This window comes from Cornus florida, unplaced genomic scaffold (genome assembly GCF_030987335.1).
Source record: "Cornus florida cultivar Cherokee Brave unplaced genomic scaffold, ASM3098733v1 CherokeeBrave_3.0.0_Hap2_Chr01, whole genome shotgun sequence".
NCBI classification, from domain to species: Eukaryota; Viridiplantae; Streptophyta; class Magnoliopsida; order Cornales; family Cornaceae; genus Cornus; species Cornus florida.
This window is the reverse complement of record NW_026775571.1, coordinates 61769548-61795363: the sequence shown is the minus strand read 5'-3', so window position 1 is coordinate 61795363 and position 25816 is coordinate 61769548. Positions and strand designations below refer to the sequence as shown.

At 37.1% G+C, this 25816-nt stretch overlaps 2 protein-coding genes across 9 annotated transcripts in view; one reads left to right on the top strand and one right to left on the bottom strand.

Moving 5' to 3' along the window:
• Nucleotides 1-2131: 2131 nt before the first annotated feature.
• On the bottom strand, nt 2132-21177 carry LOC132298631 (heat stress transcription factor A-5-like). Of its 2 annotated transcripts, XM_059795040.1 has the most exons (3): nt 20841-21177; nt 19168-19415; nt 2132-3704 (listed from the first exon to the last, which is right to left on the bottom strand). In XM_059795040.1, the coding sequence occupies exons 2-3, from the start codon at nt 19384-19386 to the stop codon at nt 2469-2471; spliced, it is 1455 nt and encodes a 484-aa protein (XP_059651023.1). In that variant the 5' UTR covers nt 19387-19415; nt 20841-21177; the 3' UTR covers nt 2132-2468. The 2 variants fall into 2 exon arrangements, with proteins under 2 accessions (XP_059651023.1, XP_059651017.1); XM_059795034.1 differs by lacking the exon at nt 20841-21177 and having other exon boundaries at nt 19168-19553.
• A 1744-nt stretch (nt 21178-22921) lies between these two features.
• Nucleotides 22922-25816, top strand: part of LOC132298579 (polycomb group protein EMBRYONIC FLOWER 2-like) — a 66081-nt gene continuing 63186 nt past the window's right edge. For 3 of the 7 annotated variants that reach the window (XM_059795017.1, XM_059795011.1, XM_059794984.1), the window contains exon 1: nt 22924-23085. Coding sequence is in view for 1 of the 7 variants with exons in the window: in XM_059795025.1 (XP_059651008.1) it covers nt 23072-23085 (14 nt within the window). In the remaining 6 variants the exon portion in view is untranslated. Of the gene's footprint in view, nt 23086-25816 lie in introns of all 7 variants that reach the window. The other 4 variants (XM_059795025.1, XM_059794997.1, XM_059795004.1 and 1 more) reach the window with 3 other exon arrangements.

The following is a 25816-nucleotide window of genomic DNA, read 5'->3' as shown; positions in this document are numbered from 1 at the left end:
ATACCCACTACTCCTCTAGGGTTTTTGGCTGACGACGGTTGATATATATTTCTTCCCAACCCTTTCCCAAATATATAGATATATATATATAGATATATACTATTATAAGGTGCTTTTTCTTTTTTAAATTTTAGGGTTAGTAAAAATTCAGATTAATACAAGTTTAAAATAACTGTAAATACGTTAAAAAAAACTTCAAAATTTAGAGTCGGTTGAAATTTTGGTCTAATAATAATTATGGATTAAAATGAAAACAAGTTTAGAGCAAAATTAAAGATTTGGGCTGGCCTGGCCTGGGCTGGCCTCTAGCCTCAAAAGCTAATAGGTGATGGTGAGACACTACACATTTGTCTTTACCATAAACATAATAATAATAGTTGGTTGGATTGAAATTAAGTGATACATAAGTTGCAATACGTGATTTAATTGAAGTCTAAGAGGAATAAAATATTAGGATTTTAAGAGATAAATTAATAATGTATTGCACAATTTTGTGTGAAATATGAAGTTGTTCTCATTAATACAAAAACATACAAAAAATATATAATCAGAATTGAATTTTGAGCATATTATGCCCCCGGGGCATCACTGTGATGGTTGGAGCTCGGCGCAAGGTTTGAAATGGCCAGTGTTCGACTCTTCCCAAACTATCTATTCCTCTCGATTTACTGCTACGCGTGTTGAGGGGCCGGTGCTCATAGTCCAGGTTTGTAACTTGGGGTGGGTCCCTAAGGGGCCCTGCTCAGGGGAGCTTCTATTTCCAAGAAATAAAAAAAATTTTGAGCATATTATATCATGCATTGATTTGTGTGTGATCCTTAGTTATTAAAAATAATTTTATTAAATTAAATATTATACTAGGGATGACTTATTAAAAATAATTTTATTTAATTTTTTTTAGAACTAAATTACTGATTCATTTATTTCAAAATTAAATTTTATTTTAATTAATTGTTTTAATAAAAAGTATAATATAAAGTATATTTAATAATGGCAGTAATTTAAAATTATTAATAATCCATTACTTTTGCTAAATAATCTTTAAAAATTCAATAAAATTTATTAAAATTCACTAAAAAAAAATACATCTTTATGTGAATTTTGTTGTAAAATTTAGGATATCGGTGTATATTGGTCTATATACAAGTCTATAAATAAACAAAAAAAATAAAAAATCCATTGCGATAATCTATTCCATTACACAACCGATACAGATTCGATTCCATTACACCACGGAGTAAACTAGCAAATTAATTATAGTGTCTTTTAACTTGACTTGTCCCCTTGTGGATAACTTCAAGTTTTTTTCCAATTTTTTTTGGCAATTTTGCTTGAAGAGACTCTGTTGAACTCTTCATCACAAAGTGCACAATAGGGATTATAGATGCCTCTATTGTTTAGCTCTTCTAATTTATAATCATCTTCATTCCATTCACTTATATCTTTCTCAAATTTTTTCTTATCCTTCCATTCTAAATGAAATAAGAGGATCATCATCAACAACATCCCATATATGATAATCTAACACCTTAAGGTAAATCATCACTTTAGACGGGACTCAGTAGCTCTGGACGGGATGGGGGAGTCCATCTTCCGCTGGGAAAGAAATTTCATTCCGATCCATCCCGGTGTCCCGGTGGTGAATTAGAGCTGGAGGAAGGCCTTACTGTTTGGGAAGAGATTCCCCTCGAGCACACGGTGAAAGAAATCGCGCAGAATGAGAGAGAGAGAGAGAGAGAGTAAACCCTGAAGTTATGCATATATGGGTTCGCCGTATCGTCCGATACGCTACCCTTTTTCAAGTCTCATGCGCGATCCGTATCGGTCAGTTTACACTGACTTTGTCCGAGTCCGTTACACCACGACCATGACCGATACTGTTCCTATTAATACTTTGCAAGCCATCTCATTAACCGCCATGCACAATATCCACTAGACATGTATCGACATGAACAAGTTAAAGATACAATCAAGACTTCTATAGGTAAAGAATGCATAGTTCGCCACTGTTTATCTGAATCACACTTCAGATGATACCAAAGACCTTAAACTTCCAAGCAGATAAAAGAATAGAAGAAACCTTTTAAATACAAATTAAGAGAAGGGACAACATACCAACTTCACACAGTACTGAATCTATTAATCGTCACGTAATTATTAAACAAACTTTAGTTACCATTACCATCCAAACAAACATTTCATTTTACAAGGTAAGCATCCATGCCAAAAAGTTAATGCAGTTGCTCCAGAAGAACGACCCTAGAATAACCATGAGCTATATAATCAACTAGGAACAAAATTTTTGGCACATACAGAATCATCTCATTTGGTTTGGATTAAGATTGTCTGAAGTCAACAAAGTCTTAAATATTATATGGTTTGATGAGATGTGAATCTTACAGAATATGGCAGTGAGTACGGAGAAGCCTTGAACATATTGTCACTCGGTCCAAATGCAACTTTGGTGCTCAGAGTGAGAGATGTTTCACAATCTTTACATTTCCGGTCGCTCCATGGCCTGATCTTCTTTCTTCTAGCTCGTCATAGGGGTTTGCCATGAAATTAGAGCTTGCCTCTTCAGTATCTGAACAGCCTGGTCTTTCAGTTAGGAATTGTTCCCAGAATACATCATTACATCGGACTTGAGCAGTTGCAGACTCTGGATTGTTCGTCAGTGCCTCTTGTGAGGAAGACATAGTTGTATGATCATCAGAAAAGGATCTGTTCTTCAGGGAAACTCCAATATCAGCATCTTTGACAGTGGCACTTGACCTTGGCAGTGGAGATTTGACAATGTCTTGACATAGTTGGGGCATCCTAGAGGAATCATGATTTTGCTCAATTTGCAATGAAGATGATGCTAGTGAAAGATTTAAGTGGCAGGAGATATGACTATCATCTTCCTCATTAGAATTCAAATTTTGCTGCAAAGAATGCATTCTCAGGCTCTCATCAGCGCCTGCTCTGCTTGACAAAGACGAGTCCATCGTAAATGTTAAAGATGTCGTCCCAGTATCTGAAAGCTCTAATGTTTCAGGGGCAAATTCAAAACCATCCATTATCATCTGTGCATCTTTTGGGTATCCTTCAGATATTCTCCTCTGAGGACTTTCCTCATCTCCGTAGGAGCTTTGAGTGCTATGTGAAACCAAATTAATATCCGAAACAGCTGGAGATAGTTCTAGTCTGAGCATTGAGAAATCTTGGTTGAAAATGTTCCCAGAATCATGTCTAGGGCTGCAATGATTGTCAACAGAACTGTTTTCTGGAACTGACTGAGAGCAATCAACTTGAGGTAGTCGCCTCTTCTTATTATATGTTGAGAAATCCATGGATTCAAGTTTACGAGTAAGATGTTCAACAAAATTACGGTCCTGAACTTTCTTTTCTAAGTAGGCCAGTACTTTCTCTTGCTTCTGCTCCATGCCACCTACTCGCTGAGTTAGGGTTTCCAACTGCAGTTTTGCAGCAGATTGCTGCTCTTTGAACTTCAAAACATTTGCCTCAAGAGCAGCTTTCTCACGTGAAAGTTTATCAATTTCTTCATCATATGATGCTCTCTCTAAATCAACTGGAGATCCTTGAGGGTTACTGTGGCTATGAATCGGTTTCCTGCGGTGTATATTTCTAAGAAGAGTCTTTTGATCTTTCACAAAATCTTCATTTGCAAATTCCCATCTTTCAGGATCAATCTTCCGAAATCCCTATCAACAAAATACATCCATGAGATTAATGAACTCGGTTATAAAGCAACTCTAATTTCTGACAATTATATGAAAACCAATGTACTGAATGATGCGAGAATTTTAACCAATACAATTAGATTTCCCTCATTTTCTTTCTGTTTTTCTTCTTTCGTTATTTTTCTGTGCAGTTAAAGGAGCTGAAGGTAGTTTAAAGGCTGATACACGTCACTGATGAAAAGAATGATAATAGAGTAGGAAGACAGAAAAATAAATGATGAGTTCCACTCTGTACCCAAAGAAACATGGTAGGAAAATATCCCAGTTTTTTTTTTTTTTCCGTAAAAAAAATATCCCAGCTTCTTATATGGAAGTCCTCACAAATTTAAGTTAGTTGACGGAAGGTCCCACATATGCAGAAGCATATACTAACTCAAGGTTTTGCCAAGCAACCAAATCATTGACAGTGATGCTGTGAAAGCAGTTTAGATGGTTTTTGTGGCAATGTGCAGACATAAAGGGGATTAATAGGTCTACTTCCCTGTTTCAAACAATTTTGAACTTAACAAATTACCAAGTTGAAATTTCAACCAAATTGGAGATGTTAACCGCAAAGTCAAGGAAGAATGGGTTTAAATGGAGTGTGCCTGGTATATTTTTTATTTTATTTTTTGATAATTTTGCCTAGTATATTTTATGATCAACGCATCCCTCTAGGATTAAAAGGGAAGTTCTATAAACAGAGCTATTATAACAGACATTCTTTATCTTATAAATTGTTGAAGTACCTCCAATTGGAGATAAAAGGGAAGTTCTATATTTCATAAATGAACAGATTCACAAGATGGTTGAAGTAGAACCAATTGGAGATAAAGTGAGAGGAAATTGATTAAGATGGTTTGGAAATGTGTAAAGAGGACCACTTAGTGCACCAGTTAGGGAAAATGAGATGGTATGCATTCAGGGTAACGCTAGAGGAAGGAGATGACCAAAATTAACATGAGTAGAATTAGTAAGGAAAGATATAATAACCGACCCCCAAAAGTTGGGAAAAACTTTGGTTTTTTTGTTGTAAATTTCAACCAAATTAACCAATCAACCAAACAAACATAAGCAGTAAAGTAAGAGAGAGACGCCAAACATTTACGTGAAAAACTCTAGGAGGAACCACAAGGACACCATCCCAGGCACATAATTCCACTATGAGGAAGAAAGAGTACAAATTCTTTGTGCAGTGACAGAACCAGAGATTTATTCTAGTTGGGGCTACTATGGATAATAATAAGATTAAAAATAAATAAATAAATCATATATAACAAGTAGAGGTTATCATTTTTAAGCACCTTACTAGTATCTTTCAATTCCATCCAAAGGACTTCCGCAAATCTTGACTAATTGACTCACATCTCTTACCAATTTATGCTTTATGAATACGAAGTTTCCAGTTAGATTTTCTCTCTAAATTAGATAGATTATCTTTTTACCATGCATCTCTAGTAAAAAGAATTGGTCATGCAACTTTCTTCATGTACTGATAAATTCTTTATCATTCTTCTTTTCATTTTCATATTTTTCTTTAGATTGTATACCTACATCATTAGGTAACTCTATGTCTTGCAATTTTTCCTATTATATAAGAACAATTTCTTTGATTTCCATATTGAATATATCTTCTTCTTTTTAAATCTCTAATTTCTCATATCAGTGCAAGTGATTCTATTCGTAGTTGAGGTTCTTGGACAATGAATAATGTATTAATTCTTACTAAAAAAGATTTCAAAAACCAACGGCCCGTGACCTAGCGGTACCAAGCCCCTACTTTCCAAAGGGAGTTAAGGGTTCGAACCTCGGCGGAGGCATGTGTGTGTGAGTGCCAACTAGGAAAATAAATAAATAAATAAATAAGCAAGATTTCAAAAAATAAGAAGATGATTGCAATATCAAACACCTTGAAATAATTATAACTGAAAGATATTGATGGCATCTGTTGTTGATTACAGCAATACGCCTTCTCGGACAAAATTCATGTTTAGCTTGTCTGAGCCTAAAACTATCACAAGAAGACTTAACATATTTACTGCTTAAAATCAAGAGCTTCTTGATTTTAGAGCTCCTTTTCTTTTTATTTTTCTTTTTCCAAAATGAATTGTTATTTGAAGAAAAGAACAAGATTACTAATTAGAGTTTTTCTTGAATACCGGTTTCAGCTCGAGAAATGGACTCAGTTGATTTCTGAACTATTCGCATTCGTGCTTCTTCCTTGGAGAGAGATCGAGTGTAAACAGATTTATAGCTTATAGGAGAGCGAGTTATTTGGGTTGAGGGATAAGGCATAATGTTGAGGGAGAGAAAGAAGGTAAGAGACGAACTATATGAGAGATTCGACAAAATTTGAGAAAAAGAAAAAATACCAAAAATTGTTGAAATATATATATATATATAATAAAGAACAAAAAATTGTGTGGGGTTTTGTCCTTGTCCATTGTGTATTACCAAACTTCCCCAAAGAATCACCCGCTGTTAGTGAACATCCGACGTGCAAAGTTACCAAACTAATACAGACTCCCATCATCGGAATCACTAGCCCGCTGCTCTCCATGTCAATGAAACCACCCAACACCCCACTTCCCTTCACTAGTGATTTGTTGCAACGCTGAATCTGAGCACACACTCATTCACAAGAAATAGGACCTCTGTTCCACAAAATAAAGATATGATGTCTCTGCCACAAGTTGTTCTTCAAAATCTTCAATAATGGTCCAAGAAAAACTTGAAGCCCCTAAATAGTAATATGAATTGTCTAATTAATGGCCATGAGAAGCAACAATTGGCTTAATAGAATTTAAGCCGAGGTGGAGATTGTTGTGCTTTGTGTCTCATATTCCTACTTTAGAGGGGTTTTTTGTTTAGAAAAGTTCTTGTTATGATATACTTGGGCTCCAAGGAATTGCATTCCTTGTCTAACAAGTATCTAAGTAATGAAACTTTATAAATTGATAACTAGGTCAGTTGAGATTTGTGAAAATGAAGGAGATGTAAGCTTATAAGAGAGTTAGGTCTGTGAGGGCTTATCAGTTCCTTCACCTCACACTCCATATAGATGTGGAAATGGATGGGAGTAGGAGAAAAATTGATGACAACCATGGAAACGTGTGGCTTGAGTAGGCTTATGAATGGGTACACCAAGGGGGGCTCGAACATTGCCAGCAGGATAATTTGGGTACTCGGGTGTTGGGTGTCTATGGAATTTATAGTGAATTGTCTCTTTTCATTCATGGACGTAGGCCAGGTATGCTGAACCACGTATATCTCGTGCTTTGGTGTGTTTGTCTATTATTTGTAAGTGGATCTTTATGGGTTTTTTGCATCCCGATAAGTGGTGTCAGAGCCTTCATCAGTGCACAACATTGAGCAAGATGTCATCTAATGCACAACCAGCTAGGCTTGTTGCAACTTTGATTTAGAACCAGAAAGAAAGAAGCCGATGAGAATGAGAAGACGAGATGAGAAGACAGCAAAAGGGGATGAGAAGACAGATTGAAAGAGATAGGCTAGAGAGACTGAGGGTTGAGAATAGCAAGAACAAAGAAGGGAAGAGAGGTACAAGAGAGTTTGTAAACTGACGATAATAATTAGATAACCAAAAGCTGATTTGTTCAGTTACATAGAAGCCTTAATATGGCAAAATCATAACCAAACCCTAACATAATAAAGTACTAAAATATCACTAAAATTGAAACATTATCAAAATAATAAAAACAAATAAAAATTAATCATAATTATATCAAATCCCTAATTTCATTTATCTTTGCCCCTTCTCCAAAAGTAAAGGCAGATGTGTGACTCATGCATGAAAATCATAGCTTGTTCTCCATCATCTAGGAAGCACGGACACGCCAAAATGGGCAAAGAATCCGTGTCCGACACGCGTCGGACACACCCCGACATGTATCGGACACACCAAAAAATGTGTGGAATTTTTTCTTTTTTTTTTTTTAATTTTTAATGCTGATATGTTCTGTTTTTTGTTTTGTACTACCCTTTTGGTATTGTAAATGGCAAAAGTCCCAGGTCAAATGATGGATGGGAATAGATGATAGTACACTGACTTGTTTTTGTATCTTTTTTGGGACTAGCCTTTAGGTTTTTGTGAATGTTAAGTGAACAGTAAAGTCCTGAATGTTAATAGTCCTTTCTGTCTATGCTTTTGTATTTGGAGTAAAGTTGCAATGATGATTAAATGATACTAGTTATTATTCTACTGTCTTGTTTTTTATTTGGTTTTATAACTATGCCACATTGTTCTTTTATAGTTTATTAGTTATGAGTTATGATTTGTGTTTTTTTTTCATTGTGAGGTTGATGAAAAATAGCAACACTCAGTAATTTTTAAAGTACTACATCACATATATATATATATACACACACACTATTCGCCGTGTCCCCGCCGTGTCCGTATCCTATTTTTTTTTTGGATTTGCCGTGTTGCCGTGTCCGTGTCCGTGTCCCGTATCCGTGTCCGTGCTTCTTAGTCCATCATCATAATTAGACTATTTTCACATACTTGATAAGAATTACTTCTCATTTACACGAGTGGTCCATCAATTTATCTTGAAGAGTTACCTAAAATACCATGCAAACTTCCCACAAATATATGTTTTTCTTCAATATAATCAATTAATCATCCCTGGTCTATCTTCCAAGAAATGGGTACAAAGTCAAAGGCAGCTCTCCTCTATTTTATGTAAATATAATATTTTTGGTAAATAAATCAGAAGTTCTCTTTCATATAATAGACAGTTTCACATTAAGAATTTCATCACAATATCATCATCATTGTATAGATATAGGTCATATGGAAGAATACCATCTCTGAAACCCCAAAATTTATTCTAATGAGAGAAGTAAGAAAACCAACATACACCTTCACCACTATGATGCACCTCATCAATTCTTTATATTGCATAAAATCAACACGGCGGCCACCAAAACCAATAAGTATCAACTAAAACATAAATATTAACTGCACTAAAGTATACCATCTCCAAAAAGAGTTTCTAGGTATTGCAGCAGTACAAGTTTTACATCATGATCAGAAAGAACACCTTCATGCCCCCTAAAGTTTTTTTTGGAGTTTTTCTGTTTTTTGTGTTTCCTTATTGTTAGAAGGTTTCCTCATTTCTTCATTTCTGACTGAAGGGATTGGAACACGGGAGAAACAAGTATATACCACAAAGGCCTGAAGTACCAAACACTCATGGACTTCATATCATAAGGTTCAGCTGCAATTCTAAGCTAATTCATTCTCAATATAGTCCTTCCTCACACCATTTAACCATCCTAAGAATGAAAATCGGAAGTAACAAGCCCAAAGGCACTAGAGAGTTTCAAAGGGAGTCATAGAATTTGGTTATGCCATTGCAATATCATAGACTCCATACCAGAAAGACATTATCCAGGGTTGATCCCACATAGCAGGGTGCTGGGAAGGGAAGAGTGTAGATAAACTGAACTTTGGACATTATTCTGCACAAGATAGCTGATCTACAACTTAGCCGGCGTCCCCAAGCTTATCGGCCCTAACTTCTAGCATTGTACCAATCAATGGTCCTCAAATAAAAAGAATAAGATACTGAACAATATTATGCTTAACTTTAACCATGATTATTACAAACTGACTCAACTAACACTGGTCACTTTGAGAAATTGCACAAAACCACATGTTTTTCAGGAGCCTACCCTCAATTGATCAATATTTTGAGTATAATTAGTAGCTACATAACATGACATTTTAATGAATAAAGACTGTAACTGTCACCAATCCAAAAAAAAAATCTTGAACCACCCACAATATTGTATTTCTTGTTTCCTCCTGTCTCTTGTAGCCGCTGCCCATACAAATACACTGGCCAGTTCCTTTATTATTTACAGCTACTGCAGAGTAATATTTGCATCCCTTTAGTGTAATTGTTAGCGGCACCAGGCGGAGCTGGGATCCCATATTAGTCTATAGATTATACAAATGCCTTGGGGAAGCAATGCATCGAATACAAATGAAATTCACAATACAAATAAAACTGAAATACATATATATGGCTTATTAGTTCTTATCCCTCATCCAACCCTTTCCCATATGCCCCAATAGTTGGTTGAATGATTCCACCTTTTTTATCAGTTCAGCAACTACAGTTACCAATTCCATGTATTTGAGTAAAATGCCTAGATTATACAAAATAGACCAGTTTCTTTCAAAGAAAAACAAGCATCTACGACCTGTAAAATGAAGATGAATAGTGTGCCTTGAAACAGTAAGGCATTAAATATGGTAACTCATCATAACATAGATACAGGGCTCTAGCTACATATGCATGTTAGTGTATACGCGCTATGGATACATGTATAAATCTTGAGTTCATGAACTCATGGAAGATTTGGTAAACAATTGACTGGCCAACACTGAAATAGTGTGCTTTTCCTTTTTGTACACTTTTAACCATATAAAGCTTAGCACATATGCAAGTATTTAAAATGGTTTTCAGACATGTTACACTGCATCTTATGCCAAGAAATGGAGCCACCAAAAATCACTAAGGGACAGTTTCCTACATACAAGGGTGACTAGGTAAAAATATTTATAATACTTATGTTCTTTCTTTCTGTAATAATGCTAATAAGGTGCTTTCTAAGTGCTTCCAGGTGTTTTTTTTTTTTTTTGATAAGTAAAAATAACATAAAAAAAAAGGCTCAAGAGGGGAACGCGTCCCAATTACAAAAGTGGAACCGGGACTAAGGCCCCAAAGAATCCAAAAAAGTAATTAAATCATATGAACAAGAAAAAAAGCTCTTCTTCACATAATTGAAGAGAGAACGAAGAATGTAAAGTTTGACCGTTTCCGTAGGCGACTCTTTTCCTTCGAACATTCTGCTATTTCTCTCCTTCCAAATGCACCACCATACACAATGTGGTACAGGCGTTCAAGAGGGGAACGCGTCCCAATTACAAAAGTGGAACCGGGACTAAGGCCCCAAAGAATCCAAAAAAGTAATTAAATCATATGAACAAGAATAAAAGCTCCTCTTCACATAATTGAAGAGAGAACGAAGAATGTAAAGTTTGACCGTTTCCGTAGGCGACTCTTTTCCTTCGAACATTCTGCCATTTCTCTCCTTCCAAATGCACCACCATACACAATGTGGTACAATTCTCCAGAAATCGCGAACGTCTCTTCTCACTCGACAACCTCTCCAAACATGAATCAATTCCTTAGTAGATCGTGGCATAACCCAACACATGCCAAACAACCCAACAATAAGATTCCAACAATCAATCGCCACAGGGCAATGCAAAAGGAGGTGATTAACGGACTCCTCATCATCCTTGCATAGACAACAGCGATTAACTATACAATTGCCCCTTTTTTCTCAAATTATCAATTGTCAGAATCTTTCCCCACACAGCAGTCCAAACAAAGAAAGCCACCCTACTTGGAGCCATAGACTGCAAAATAGTTTTCCACGGGAAGTCTCGATTAACAAAATTTGACAAACATAAGAACAAAGATCTAACTTCGAAACGACCATGGGAAGAGGGAACCCAAATTAAAACATCATTACCTCTGCCAATGCCCTCCTATCGATACAGAAGACCCAAAAAAACACATACCTCATCCATCTGCCAATCCTGAATAGAGCGCCGAAAATGCACATCCCATATAATCCCGCTGCTATCAAGCCAATAGCAGTCGACTATGTAGGCGTGTTTATTAACAGCAATACTAAATAATCTTGGAAATGTACGAGAAAGTGGCTGATCCCCACACCAGAGATCTTCCCAAAACCAAATGCAAAGTCCATCACGGAGTTTGAATCTGAGATGAGCCGAAAAAACATCCCATCCCTTCCGAATAGCCTTCCACATCCCTACTCCTCCCACTAGGGTAACCGGATGCGTAGACCAACCTCCAGCCTCTTCGCCAAACCGACAAGAGACTAACCTGCGCCATGGTCGATGTCTTTCCCTCCATATCTCCATAACCACTTACCCAAGAGAGCTTGATTGAAAGGAACAAATCGTCTTATTCAAAGTCCACCCAATTTCACAGGCTTACAAACTTCCTCCCATCTGACAAGGTGGTACTTGAACTCATCGCCCTTACCACCCCAAAGGAAATCCCTTTGAATTTTTTCAATCCTGTCTGCAATGGAACAAGGGATTTGGAACATAGAAAGAAAATAAGTGGGGAGGCTCGACAAGGTGCTCTTGATAAAAGTAACTTTACACCCTTTTTTTTTTTTTTTTTTGATAAGTAAGATTATATTAAAAAGGCATTCAAAAGGAGAACACATCCCTCAAAAGCTACACAAGGCCAAATAGGGCCTCTAAACTCTGAAAGAATCCAAAAAATCTACTATCTCCACCATAGATTTACAATTTCTCACTAGAACCCAACAAAAAAGAGTGCTAATAATGGAGAACTTTAGCGCACCAATAGGATTCCCCTTTCCTTCAAAGAATCTCCAATTTCTTTCAAGCCATAGACACCACCAAACATACAAAGGCGTGACCTTCCAGAAATCACAAACTTAGGCTCCCACTGTACATCTACATCCTTTCCAAGCCTGCACCAGATCTCTGGATGATCTGGGTATAACCTACTGTAATCCATACAAACCCAACAACATCATGACCCAACACTGGGAAATGCAAAAGAAGGTGATCCACCGTTTCCTCATCTCTTACACATGTAGCAACAATTGACTACCACCCGACTCCTCCTCTTTAGCTTATCCTGGGTCAAGATCTTTCCCAAAATAAAAGTCCATGTAAAGAAAGCCACCTTAAAGGGGGCTTTAGAACACCAAATAGCCTTCCACAGAAAGGAAGCTCTAGGAACATCCGAAAGACACCTAAAGAAGGATCGAACATCAAAATGCCCCTGGGAAGAGGAAACCTAAACCCAGGAGTCAGGAACTTCACCCACAATCTCCTAGCGTTACAACAACTCCAACAAGCCAATGACATCCTCAATCTCCCAATCCTGAAAATGCCTCAAAAAGCCGACATCCCAGGTCGTTCTCCCACTATTAAACCGATAATAGTTAACCACCAAAGCATGTCTATCCATAGCAATCCCAAAAAAAGTATGGGAACTATAAGAGTAAGAAGTAGATCGCCACACCATAAGTCCTCCGAAAAAAGAATCCCCTTACCATCCCTAACTCGAAATCTGATGTGTTTGAAAAATTCATCCCACCCCTTTCGATAAATGTTCACACCTTAACACCACCTAGAGATCTCACCTCCAAAGAGCACCAACCACCTCTAATCTCCCCAAATCTGCTAGCAATCACCCTCCTCCAGAGTCTATGCCTCTCCACTCCAAATCTCCATAACCACTTTACCAAAAGGGCCTTAATGAAAGGCACCAGTTTTCAAATACCCAAACCTCCCTTCCGAGAAGGCCTACACACTTGCTCCAAACGAACTAGATGAAACTTGAATTCCTCCCCCATCCCACCCTAAAGATAATTCCATTACAACCTCTCAATCCGCTCAACCACATAAGACGGATTCTTTAAGAGAGAGAGAAGAAGTAAGTGGGGAGGCTCAAAAGACTGCTCTTCATCAAAGTGACCCTCCCACCTTTCAAGCGATATTGCCAACCTCCTCACAAACCTATCCACTATGGGATTCCGACTTCCCAGCCTCAAAGTGAAGATCATCAAGACGTGGCCTCCATCGAAGAGGCTCAGAGTAGAGCTTTTGGTAGAAAGAGACAATACCGCTACGCACCTCCTCCTCCGTAGTCGAAACCGCATCATCCACACACCCGCCCAATGTGATTATTCCTCCTATGAGCATTAGCGGTTCTATGAAAAAACTTGGTATTCCGGTCTCCCTCTTTGAGCCATAAGGCCCGAGATTTCTGACGCCACGAAATTTCCTCCAAAACTGCAATCTCCATGCATTCTGCCTGACAAGCTGCTCTCCTACTGCGCTGAGATTTCTGTTGGAGAGCTGGGAGGTGGTCCGGTACGAGGTGATGGGCACTTTTCATGAGTTTCATTCCATGGGGAGGTTTGAGAAATCACTTAACGCATCTTTTATTACTCTTATTCCTAAGAAGGGTGATACTTCTCACATTAAGGATTTTTGACCAATCAATTTGATTGGATGCATTTACAAGCTCATCGCAAAAGTCTTGCATTCCGTTTGAGGGAGGTCTTGGATGGAGTAATTTCTAAGTCCCAGAATGCTTTCATTGGGGGTAGACAGATTCTGGATTCCACTCTTATTGCCAGTGAATGTGTGGATTCTCGATTGTGTAGTGGGGCTCCTGGGGTTCTTTGTAAGCTGGATATCGAGAAAGCTTATGATCATGTCTGCTGGAATTTTCTGTTCTACCTGTTGGAGAGGACGGGCTTTGGTGAGAGATGGAGGAAATGGATTGTTTCATGTGCTTCCACTGTCAGGTTTTCGGTGTTGGTGAATGGGTCCCCTGCGGGGTTTTTTGGTAGCTCTCGCGGTTTGAGGCAGGGGGTCCCTCTCTCCCCGTTCCTTTTTATTATTGTTATGGAGGCTCTTAGTAGGTTGATGAGAAGGGCGGTAGATTTGGGTTTTATCATGGGTTTCAAGATCGGTCCCGACTTCGTTCAGCAAATGGAGATTTCTCACTTGCTCTTTGCGGATGACACTGTTGTTTTTTGTAAGGCATAGGTGTCCCAGTTGAGGTATCTAAGATGTGTCTTAGTTTGCTTTCAGGCTGTCTCTGGTTTGAAAGTCAACGTAGGCAAGAGTGTGCTTGTCCCTGTGGGGGAGGTTCAGGAGGTGGACACTCTGGCCGCTGCTTTAGGGTGTGAGACACAACGTTTCCCTATCTCGTATTTGGGTTTGCCGCTGGGGGACTCGGCCAAAAGGGTGGGAAGTTGGGACCCGGTGATTGAGAGGGTCGAAAAAAGATTAGCTGGTTGGAAAAAGCAATATCTCTCCAAGGATGGTAAAGTTACGTTAGTGAAAAGCGTCTTGTCAAGCCTTCCAACGTATTTTCTTTCGCTCTTTCGGGTTCCAACCTCGGTTGTTGGCCGTCTAGAGATGTTATAACAAAACTTCCTTTGGGGAGGTCGTGGAGAGGAGTTTAAGTATCATCTTGTCAGATGGGAGCAGGTTTGCAGGCCTTTTCAGTTGGGCGGGCTTGGGATTAGGAGATTGGCCCCCTTTAGCAGTGCTTTCCTCGATAAGTGGCTTTAGAGATTCGGCAGTGAAAGGCATAGATTATGGAGAAGGGTTATTTCCTGTCGCTTTGGGGACGAGAGAGGGGGGTGGTCAGCTAGGCCAGTCAGGTCTGCTAGTGGAGAAGGGGTGTGGAGGGCCATTGGAAAAGGATGGGACGAGTTTTCCAAACATGTTAGATTCAAAGTTCGGGATGGAAGGTTTGTCCGGTTTTGGGAGGATCCCTGGTGCACGGATAGGCCTCTGGCTCTTTTGTTTCCAAGGCTGTTCAGGATTGCTGTTGACAAATATGCTATGGTTGCTAACTGCTATCGCCTTGATAGCGGGAAGTTATCTTGGGATGTGCGATTCCGGCGATCTTTTCAGGATTGGGAGTTGGATGATGTCATTGGCTTGTTGGCTCTTTTATACAGACAGGAGGTGGAGGTCACTGGTGTTAACTCCCTGTTTTGGGTGCACTCTTCTCAGGGGATGTTCCAGGTCCGGTCTTTTTTTGTATACCTTTCTGGTTTTCATGGCGCTTCCTTCCCGTGGAAGACGGTGTGGTTGTCTAAGGCGCCTCGTGTGGACTGTAGCTTGGAGCAAGATTTTGACTTTGGATAACTTGAGGAAGCGAAGACATATTATTGTTAATCGGTATTGTCTTTGTAAGTTGAATGGGGAGTCAGTGGATCACCTGTTGCTGCATTGTCCTGTGGCTCATGATTGTTGGAGTCTCATTTTTGATTTGTTTGGTATTCATTTGGTTATGCCTCGGACATCTCGGGAATTGCTGGATATTTGGAGGGGCCAATGGGTGGGGGCTCAAGCGAGTGTCTTCTAGAGGGTAACCCATTTTTGTGTTTGGTGGAGCATTTGGAAAGAACGGAATAGAAGATCTTTTGATGGGAAGGAGTCCTCCATTGGGGTGTTGAAATTCTCTATTATTTGTACTCTTTTTTGTTGGGGTTGGGGGAGAGATTTTTCCTCCATTGAGGATATTGTGAACTTGTTGGGCTCCTTGAGATCATAGTTTCAGTTTTTTGTATAGCTTGGGACGCGTTCCCCTTTTGAACGCCTTTTAATACATTTTACTTATTAAAAAAAAAAACTTCCCAGCATCCTTGCCGACACCCCAAGAGGTAACCCAAGATAAGAAATAGGCAAAGAACCCATGTGACAACCAAGAATGGCAGCTAACTACTAAAGTGTAAACATCAAGACCCTCGTCAACCGGGACCATAATATTCTTTCCTACATTCACCTTCAAACCAAAAATAACTTGAAACCAAACCAGAACGCATCTCAAATATCTCATGTAAGAGCGTTTCCAGTTTTATTGAACCCTTGTCAGGGAATTAGAAGTGCTCACCTTCTGAAAGTCATTACCTTAGTTAAAATGAAACTCCAATCCAGGGGCATCTTGTTAGGTTGTTGAGTCATGTGCTTTAAATCTCTATGCAAAACTAGGGTTGTAAGTTAAACAAAATGTCTTGAGTCACTTCATTTATAACCAAAAGAGACGATGAAGAACAACGAAGAACATGCCAATATTTTCGTCGAATGCAATTACATATCTAAGTTGAAGTAATATAAGACCATAGCGGAAATAGGAATCTAGGTTTGGAAAAATTCATTAGATCATTGAACTTCCCATGACCTAGGTCCTAGATTGATCATTAGAAGGTCCAAATTTAGAAGTTCTTAAAGTACTACAAAAATCAAGCTCATAGATCAAAAATTTGATGGATCGATCGGACATTTTGAAAAGGAAAATTGTTGGAAAACATGAGCTTCAAGTGATAGGTTGATCACTCAAAACATCACTTGGACAAATTCCTGGTGAGCTTCAAATGTGGATGTAACCACCCTCACCCTACCCACACATGATATTGTCCGATTTTGGTTTCCCTACATCAGAGACTTCCCAGTAGGTCACCCATCCTGGTACTACTCCAAAGAAAGCACGCTTAACTTTGGAGTTCCAATGGGTTCACGATAATCAAGACTTTAAAACGCGTTGTGATATAGAAGGATGATGAACCTTACATATAGCACTTCACCTTCCCCAGGTGATGTGGGATCATGACACCCTGTAGCCTGCTAGTGTGGTAACTCATCCAGTGTCTCACACTCGCACACAGAAGTTGTCACAATCACCCCTCGTGGGAGCCCTATGTTCTTGTTGGCCACACTTCCGGCTGGACTCCGGCTCCAATACCATTTGTAACAATCCTCACCCTACCCAAACACAATATTGTCTGCTTTTGGCTCCCCCGAACCAGAGACTTATGAGGAAGTCACCCATCCTGGTACTACTCCAGAGTAAGCACCCTTAACTTTAGAGTTCTAATGGGTTTGTGGCCATCACGGCTTTAAAATGTGTTATGTCATAGAAGGATGTTGAACGTTACATATAGCACTTCACCTTCCCCAAGCGATGTGGGATCATGACACCTTGTAGCCTGCCAGTTTGGTAGCTCATCCAGTATCTCGCACCCACCCACATCACTCACCCACAGAGGTCGTCACAGTGCGTTTATAAATCAAACTTGTTGGACACTTCGGTTGAAGGTTACTAGAAGGAGTTCGATCGCTCAAACTTGACTTTGAGCGCTCAATAGGACCAGAATTGTTTTAGAAAGTTACAAAAATTAGAATTTTAATTGAATTTCTATTTCACATGAGACTCCTATATTGGCTATAAAAATTGTGTAGTAGTTGGTTTAGGATATAATTTTCATTAAGAGTGAGAATGTATATTATTTTAGAGAATTTTTTTGAAAATCAATATAAGGTTCTAGTAGAATACTATATTTATGCGATAAAGAGATTCAAAGCAATGAGCAAGTCAGAGATTTATCAAGCAACTGTCACAACCAAGTGATTTTGTTGATCAAGGAATTGAACAACCATAGGGAGTGGGTGAGCAAGTTTGTTGACATGCACCAGAAGAGTCCAAGGAGGTACATATGGCATGACTTTTAATAAGAGGTAGCTAGGTGATTATAAAGTTTAGAGCCTGGTACATAGTATTGTAGCATCTTTCTCTATAGTGGATCGTGCATACCAAGACCGAGGGTCCCATGGTTTTATCCTTTCTATTTTTCCACGTAATCGTCTTGCGCTGCTTTACTTTATTTTTATTGATTTATTTGTTTGTGATTGCGATTGAGACATGGATAACTAAATAAACTGAAAATTGAACAAGAGTTACTTAAATTTTGAAAAGTTAGTTGTTCACAAAAGGAATCCATAAGACCTATTCACCCCAGGTCTGAATTAAACCAGTTGTACCATGACGAATCAAAACCTTGGGTGCAATCTATTTCCTCAATTGGTAGAATATCAATTGTGGAGGCCTCACACCACACCTCAAATGTTTGGTTGCCTCACACTTGGAGCAACTTTGATAACACCATGCATCTCTCTCTCTCTCTCTCTACTTAACGACATGAGTCCAACAAACCTTCCACAGTTTAAAAACACACTATTAAAGCCAAACTTTTAACATTCATTTTTGTAATTTTCTTATCTTAACAAACAAATAAAAAATATATATCAAAGTTTTCATATATGTTAATCTTTGTAGCTCAACTTTGTCATGGTCCTCCACGTGATTGTTGGTAGAGAAACAATGAAATGACAAACACATGCAAAATTGATATATAACTCCCACTAGTTATGGAAGAAGAAGTTCAACCAACTTTCTTCACAGCTATCAAAATGAAACAAAAAGGGTAATTATCTAAGGAACTTGGTGACAAAACGAGAAGATAATGAAATTGCATCCTTATTGAGTCCTAGAAATATTTGGATGATAATAGCATGTTTGGGTTAAAAAACATATATTCAATAATAACTAAGAAAATGACTTATAAGTGGTACCTATATACAAACAAGGGGATATTCAAAGTTGTAGGATTTCAATGGTATCATATTACTGAGTCATACTAAAAAAACATTTGGAGAGTTAATAAACAACAACTAACACCGGAAATTACAACGTCGGGAATCAATTTAGATTTGTGCCCAAAAATGATGATAATGAAAAATTGTTTCCTTATCTAGAGGACTAATAAAAAGATCAGTTTCAAAAGTTTTCACCAGCTCTGCTATCAAAAATGTTTTTCCCTTAGCTATATACAAAAAATCATAGCTTCCAAAGCTATACAATATAGATCTTCCATGTACACGAAAACCTCAAAATCAAGTTCAATTGAAAAACAACCCCAATAATAATTCAACTCTATTCATATTGAAAAGGGGACTTACATAGGTATTGAGCTGTCTGATGAAACTTGAGAAGTTGTTGTGCTTGAAATACGTGGGAAGAAGAACCCGAGCGAACTCCGGAGGGTTCCACACAACGAAACTGTTCTTGCTGGAGCTCCACGACACGATTTCTTTAGTCGATGAATCATCCACCATCTCGTATGTCTTCAGCAGGAACGGCGCAGGTCCGCCACCGCCAGCCGCCGTAGCTCCCTCCATCTCGTTGAATGAAACGGAATTGGCAATTGCTGTAGTTTTTTGAATAGATTTGTTTGTGATTTAGATTGTCGAGAAACCCTAATTTTATTTGGGTAAATGGAATCACGTCGTGGTATTGGTATCACAGACATGCATCGATGAATAGAGCCTAAAAATTGTTGACTTAAATTATTGACATACTTGTCATTTTAAATTTCAGGACACGAAGGGTGCCACGTGTCCAAAAAAACCATGTTTTGTTTTCGAGTAATGTCTCTGATCGTTTGGACTTACTATATTTAATTGATTAATACATGTCAAATATAAAAAAAAAGTTGACACTTCGGTCTCTACTTGCTTATCTAATTATATTAAGACCAATAAGGAAAAAAATGATTCTTTCATCCAACATCCAATGAGTTGTATTTTGTATAAATAATTAACTAAAAAATATTTCATTTGTTTAGTGCAAGTATCGTTATTCCTTATTTTTGGACTTGATTGGTTTGAGGATAAAATATTTTCTATGTATTTGTTGTTTGATTATAGTAAAATATTTACAATGAAAACAAATATTAAAATTTAACGAAAATAACTTATTTATTAATTTTTTGAAAGCTATTTTATAAATTCTCTAAATTATCTTAAGTTGAATTTTCTATATAATAACACGTGTATATCTATGACTTATGTTAAATCAGTTTAGCTAATTTGATAAAAGTTAAGAAACGGCACTATTTTAAGATAAAAAAAGTTTTAAAATAACTTAACTATTTATACTTTAGTTTAAATTTGAAGCATAAAAATACATCTAGTTTTTATCAATAAAAAATGAGTAATTTACACAGATCTCCTTTATAACCTCCTCTACTTTTTAAAATATCTTACACGGACCTCCCTTATTTGTGACGGAACATTAAATACACTAACAGACCTATCAAAATTACTAAAGTGCCCTTAAATTGTTATTCTAAATTACTGAAATGCCCTATGTGAATTATGAAAAAAAAAAAAAAAAAAAAAAAAAAAAAAAGAAATACCCTGTATGTATATATACACATCTGATATATATGATTATGTCGTACCTTTCTGAAATTGTCAACAAGAGGGTGAATTCTTACTACAAATCAAATCATGAAAGAAATCCACTGATCTTTTCATATGTTTGTCACTTGACGAAGGAAAGCTAGAAAAGAATTAATTTATTTGTTATGGTTCAATATTGATAGCTTTTGATTGATTTGTTTCAAATGATTTGAATTAGAAAGCAAAGAAGTGTTAATCTAGAGAAAATCAAATGAATATGAATGTGTATGTTTATTCGTTTCTGTTCTTAAATTGAACAATGGAAGATCTGCCATAAATTTGAATTATTTCTCAATTCTTGCGATTTTGCTCTGAATGAGGTCACAATTGGTGAAATCTCAACCATTCTTAAGCAAAACAATTGTGAATAGCTCATAGATTCAACAAACCTGCCCAACAAGCTAAACCCAGATGCGGTTCGATCCGCTCTTCACCCAACACAATCAGAAAATTGATTTAGCTCCGAGTCCTCAACCTTCAATCTTCATGCCAACCGTTTTTCCAGTCAGATTCCCTCCGATTTTTCCAATCTAAATCTTCTCCGGCAACAACTTCACCGGCACAACAATCTGACCAATATCCTCTCCGGCTACAAGCGCGTCTCACTGGTTCTCTGAATCTCAGCTTGCGAGCTCATCGGCGGCGAGGTATCTGATGCCAATGCCCGCCGGCGACTCCCTGGCTTTCGACGAGTATATCGCCACCACTATAGAAGAGATCTCATCCACGGTGATTGTTGCTATTTACGTTCCTAATTTTCTTCCTGTCTGCGGCAGTGGTTAAGGTGGGCACGACCTGTCAATCACAGTCAAGGGAACAAGGGTAGGGACAAGCCGACAATAGTTATCTATATATATATATATATATATATATGTATAAGGGTAGGGATAAGGGTATTATAGGTATTTTACTTAATTTAGTGCATGATGTTAGTAATTTCTGGCGTTGACCTTAACAGAAGGGAGGTCCGTGTAGGATAATTTCCGAAACAGGAAAGGTGTCGCTTGGCAAACCATAGGAGAGGTCGGTGTAAATTACTTATAAAAAATTTAGTATTTCTATATAATGAAAATTTTATTTTTTTCTATTGATATTATGGCAAATTATGTTCAAAATTTAAATTTTACAAAATTCATCTAATCAGACACTGTATACTATTAAATTGAAAAACATACTACTTAAGGGTGCGTTTAGTAACGTTTTCGTTTTCTGTTTTTGTAGTCGCAAAGAAACTGAAACATAATTTTATTTTTTGAAGTAAAAACAAAAAGCAAAAATAACGTTTAGTAATCTTTGCTGTTGCCACCATTTTAATAACAAAAAACAAAAAGCAATGTTTAGTAAAACATTTGTTACAAAATTTTTTTTTTTTTGGGAAATTTTTTTAATTTATTTTTTCATCCATCTATCAAAATCTAACTTTCAATCACAATAAAAGATATAATCTAAAAAGGAAAAAAATATATATATATACAGGGAAAGATAAGCGTACAGTTGTATAATGTATATATAAAAAAATAAATAGAGGGCGTACAGTTGTATAATGTATATATATATAATATAAAAGTACTAATGAAGTAATGTCAGTGGTTATGTATTAATAGAAGAGTAATGTCAGTGGTTGTATATTAATGGAAGAGTAATGTCAATTGCGTAAAAAACGAATGAAACAATAGTGAAAACATTTTTTCAGCTACAGTGAAAAAACAGGAAACATCATTTTGATGTTTTCTCTTTCTTTCATAAAAATGAGAAATGTTTTTTTATTAAAAGAAAACAAAAACAAATTACCAAACATGATTTTTGTGTTTGTTTCTCCTTTTAAGGATTGACAACATAAAACAAAAAATGTTTTGAATTACTAAACACACTCTAAGTTTTTTTAATCAAATCACTTTTTTCATCCAAGACAATACTATTATTTCAGAAAAGAGACTATTATTTCAAAAAAGAGAGAGAGAGGGAGCAATATTTTTTTAGGAAAAAGACGAGAGATCTTATAGAAGAGATATGTTTACGTCTTCGCAAATTTTGTAAGTGATTTAACATAAGCTATGGATATGTTTTAAATGACACATATCATTACGAAAATTCAACTTGCAATAACTTCGAGGATCCAATTCCCTAAATTTAATGGTAAAGTTTTATTGCACATATCACAAACAAATATACTCATTAAACTTTCCAAACTTCAGGTATTTATCTTTAAATAATATTTTTTATACGTATTATTCAAGTAGCTGTGTGTAGTAGTCAAAGGATTCTTATTATTTGATGCAATAGAAAAATACTGTAGTAGTATGAGTTTGCTGTTTGAAAAATTGATTTAAAAATTATATTCCTTTATTTTTTATTTTATAATTACGAAATTAAAATATTATATTATTTATGACAGTACATTTTTTTTGGTTAAATTTATGACAGTACATTGTTGAACATAAATTCTTATGTACTGTACACTGATTCTCATCCTATAAATACCATTCGAAAAATTCCCTTTTCGTCCCGGTGCTCTTTCCTGAACGTTTCCGGTGACGATTCCACTTTCAGCTGATTTCCGACCGCCGGAAGGATATTTCTCCGTCGTCCTTCACAGTCCGCTTAGAAAGCGCACTCTCTCATGAATACAGAATAGTAAGTATTTATTTTCTCTCTCTATTAAGAGAGCCCAGGGTTTGCCCAATCGAATATATTTTATGGATCTTCGTTAAACTCATTGTAGTTTTTGATTGCAAATTTGGTTTAATTTTCCTTACGATCTGGGTTATTTCGTTTTATTTTATGATTCATTGGATTTTTTTTTGTTTAATTTGGAAGTGAATTATGGACCCACTGGCTTACCCGTTGCAGTGATTACTGTACTGTAATTATTCACATATAATCATGGAACGAATTTATCAATGATTACTTAATTTCTTTCACATGCATGTATTATTACATAGTGCATCTGGACATGCCATGCCATGAACCCCTGAGTATCCACAAAATTCAAGAACTCACAAACCATTGGGGTACATAAATTTAGTTTCATCCAACATTGGCTACGTTTGATACCCACATTGATCCTGCAATTTGGTTTCCATAAGCAGCCTTTTCTGCCACACTAGCATCAATAAGTTAACTGCATTCGGTCCTCCCCCTTGACTATTGCTAGCATTTCCCGCACCAACAATATCAACTTTTTCTTCTTCATACTCCATAAAAAAAGCGATCACCTTGTGCATTTTGAAGAATGAGCTTGTGAATCATGCAACAAGCATTTATTTTGAGTCGTTGTCTAGTTAACCTATAAGGAGGCATAAGCTTTAAAATGGAAAAAATTAGCTTTTAGAACTCCAAAGCAAAGTTCAATGATATTGCGAAGTGATGAATGTCGATATTAAACAATTCCTTTGGACCATAAGGTTGCCGATTCATACCCCAGTATTATTGTAAATGATATATTTGACCATGATATAGAGGGAGAAATCCAGCCGTGCATGGCTAACCAGAATCAACTACATAATATTTGCTTGCAAAATAAATATTATTTAAAATTTGTTAAAGATTATCGTTTATAATATGCTACTATGAATGTTAAAACGTCACATAAATTAATAGTAATAGTAATACCACCACTTGGTAAAGGGAAATTTACAATAGCTTTGGTAATTACATCAATAAGAACCCTTGAGTCATCGGCCATACCTTTAAATGAAAGTAAGAATCATGTCAAATGAGCAAGTGCAAGTAACATTTTTTTGTCACCATTACCTTTTCCTTCTACTAGGAGTTTGTTTGGAGCCCGGTGCCCAAACACTTACTTAATATCTTTGTAAATGATATCTTTAACCATGATATGGAGGGAGAAATCTAGTTGTGCTTGGGTAACTAGAATCAATTACATAATATTTTCTTGCAAAATAAATATTATTTGAAATTTTTTTTGATAAGTAATAATAAATTCAAAAAGGCGTTCAATAGGGGAACGCGCCCCATAAACATAAGAGAAACCGGGGTCTAAGGCCCCAAAGAATCCAAAAAAGAAATTAATCAACAGAAGAGGAACAAGAACTTCTGTTCACATAATTAAAAAGAGAACAAATAGTAAAATGTTTCAGTGTTGCTGTAGATGACTCATTCCCTTCAAACATTATACTATTTCGCTCCTTCCAGATGCACCACCAAATACAATGTGATACAGATCTCCAATAATCACGAACACTCCTACTCACACGACAACCTCTCCAAGCATGAATCAACTCCTTACTAGAACATGGCATTACCCAGCACATGCCAAATAGTCCAAGTATAAGATTCCAGCAATCGTGCGCTACAGAGCAATGCATTAGGAGATGATCGACTGACTCCCCATCCTGCTTACATATGCAACACCGATTAACAAGAAAATTTTCCCTTTTCCTTAAATTATCGATCATCAGAATCTTACCCCAAACGGCAGTCCATAAAAAGAATGCCACCCTAGTAGGAGCCATAGAGCGCCATATAGTCTTTCATGAAAAATCATAGGATGCAAAATTAGACAAACATAAGAACAAAGACCTTACTGCAAAACCCCCGTGAGAGGAGGGAATCCAAATCAAAATGTCATAACCCCTGCCAATTCCTTCCTGCCGATACAATTGATCCAAGAAAATGCTCACCTCTTCCAACTCCCAATCCTGAAATAAACGCCAAAAATGAACATTCCACGTAATCCCACTATTATCAAGATAATAACAGTTAGCTTGTATGGCATGTTTATCAACTGCAATACTATATAATTTGGGAAATGTATGACATAAAGGCTGGTTCCCACACCAAAGGTCTTCCCAAAAACGAACGCAACTACCATCACGCACTCTGAATCTGATATGAGAGGAAAAGGCATCCCATCCTCTCCGAATGGATTTCCAAGCCCCAACTCCTCCCGCAATAGAAACCGGACGTGTAGTCCATCAGCCAACATCTTCCCCATACCTGCAAGATCTAATCTGCACCAAGGACGATGTCTTTCCTTCCTGTATCTCCACAACCATTTGTCCAGAAGAGCTTGATTAAAAGGAATCAATCGTCTAATACCGAGACCCCCCAATTTTATAGGCTTGTATACTTGCTCCCATCTAACAAGATGATACTTGAATTCATCTCCCCTTCCTCCCCAAAGGAAATTCCTTTGAATTTGTTCAATTCTATCAGCATCGGAGCATGGAATTTGGAACAAAGAAAGAAAATAAGTGGGAAGGCTTGATAAAGTGCTCTTGTTAAGAGTTACTTTACCCCCCTTGGACAAGTATTGCTTCTTCTAACTTGCCAACCTCTTTGCATACCTATCAAGCACAGAATCCCAACTCCCCACTAACCTGGAAGAAACCCCTAGGGGCAA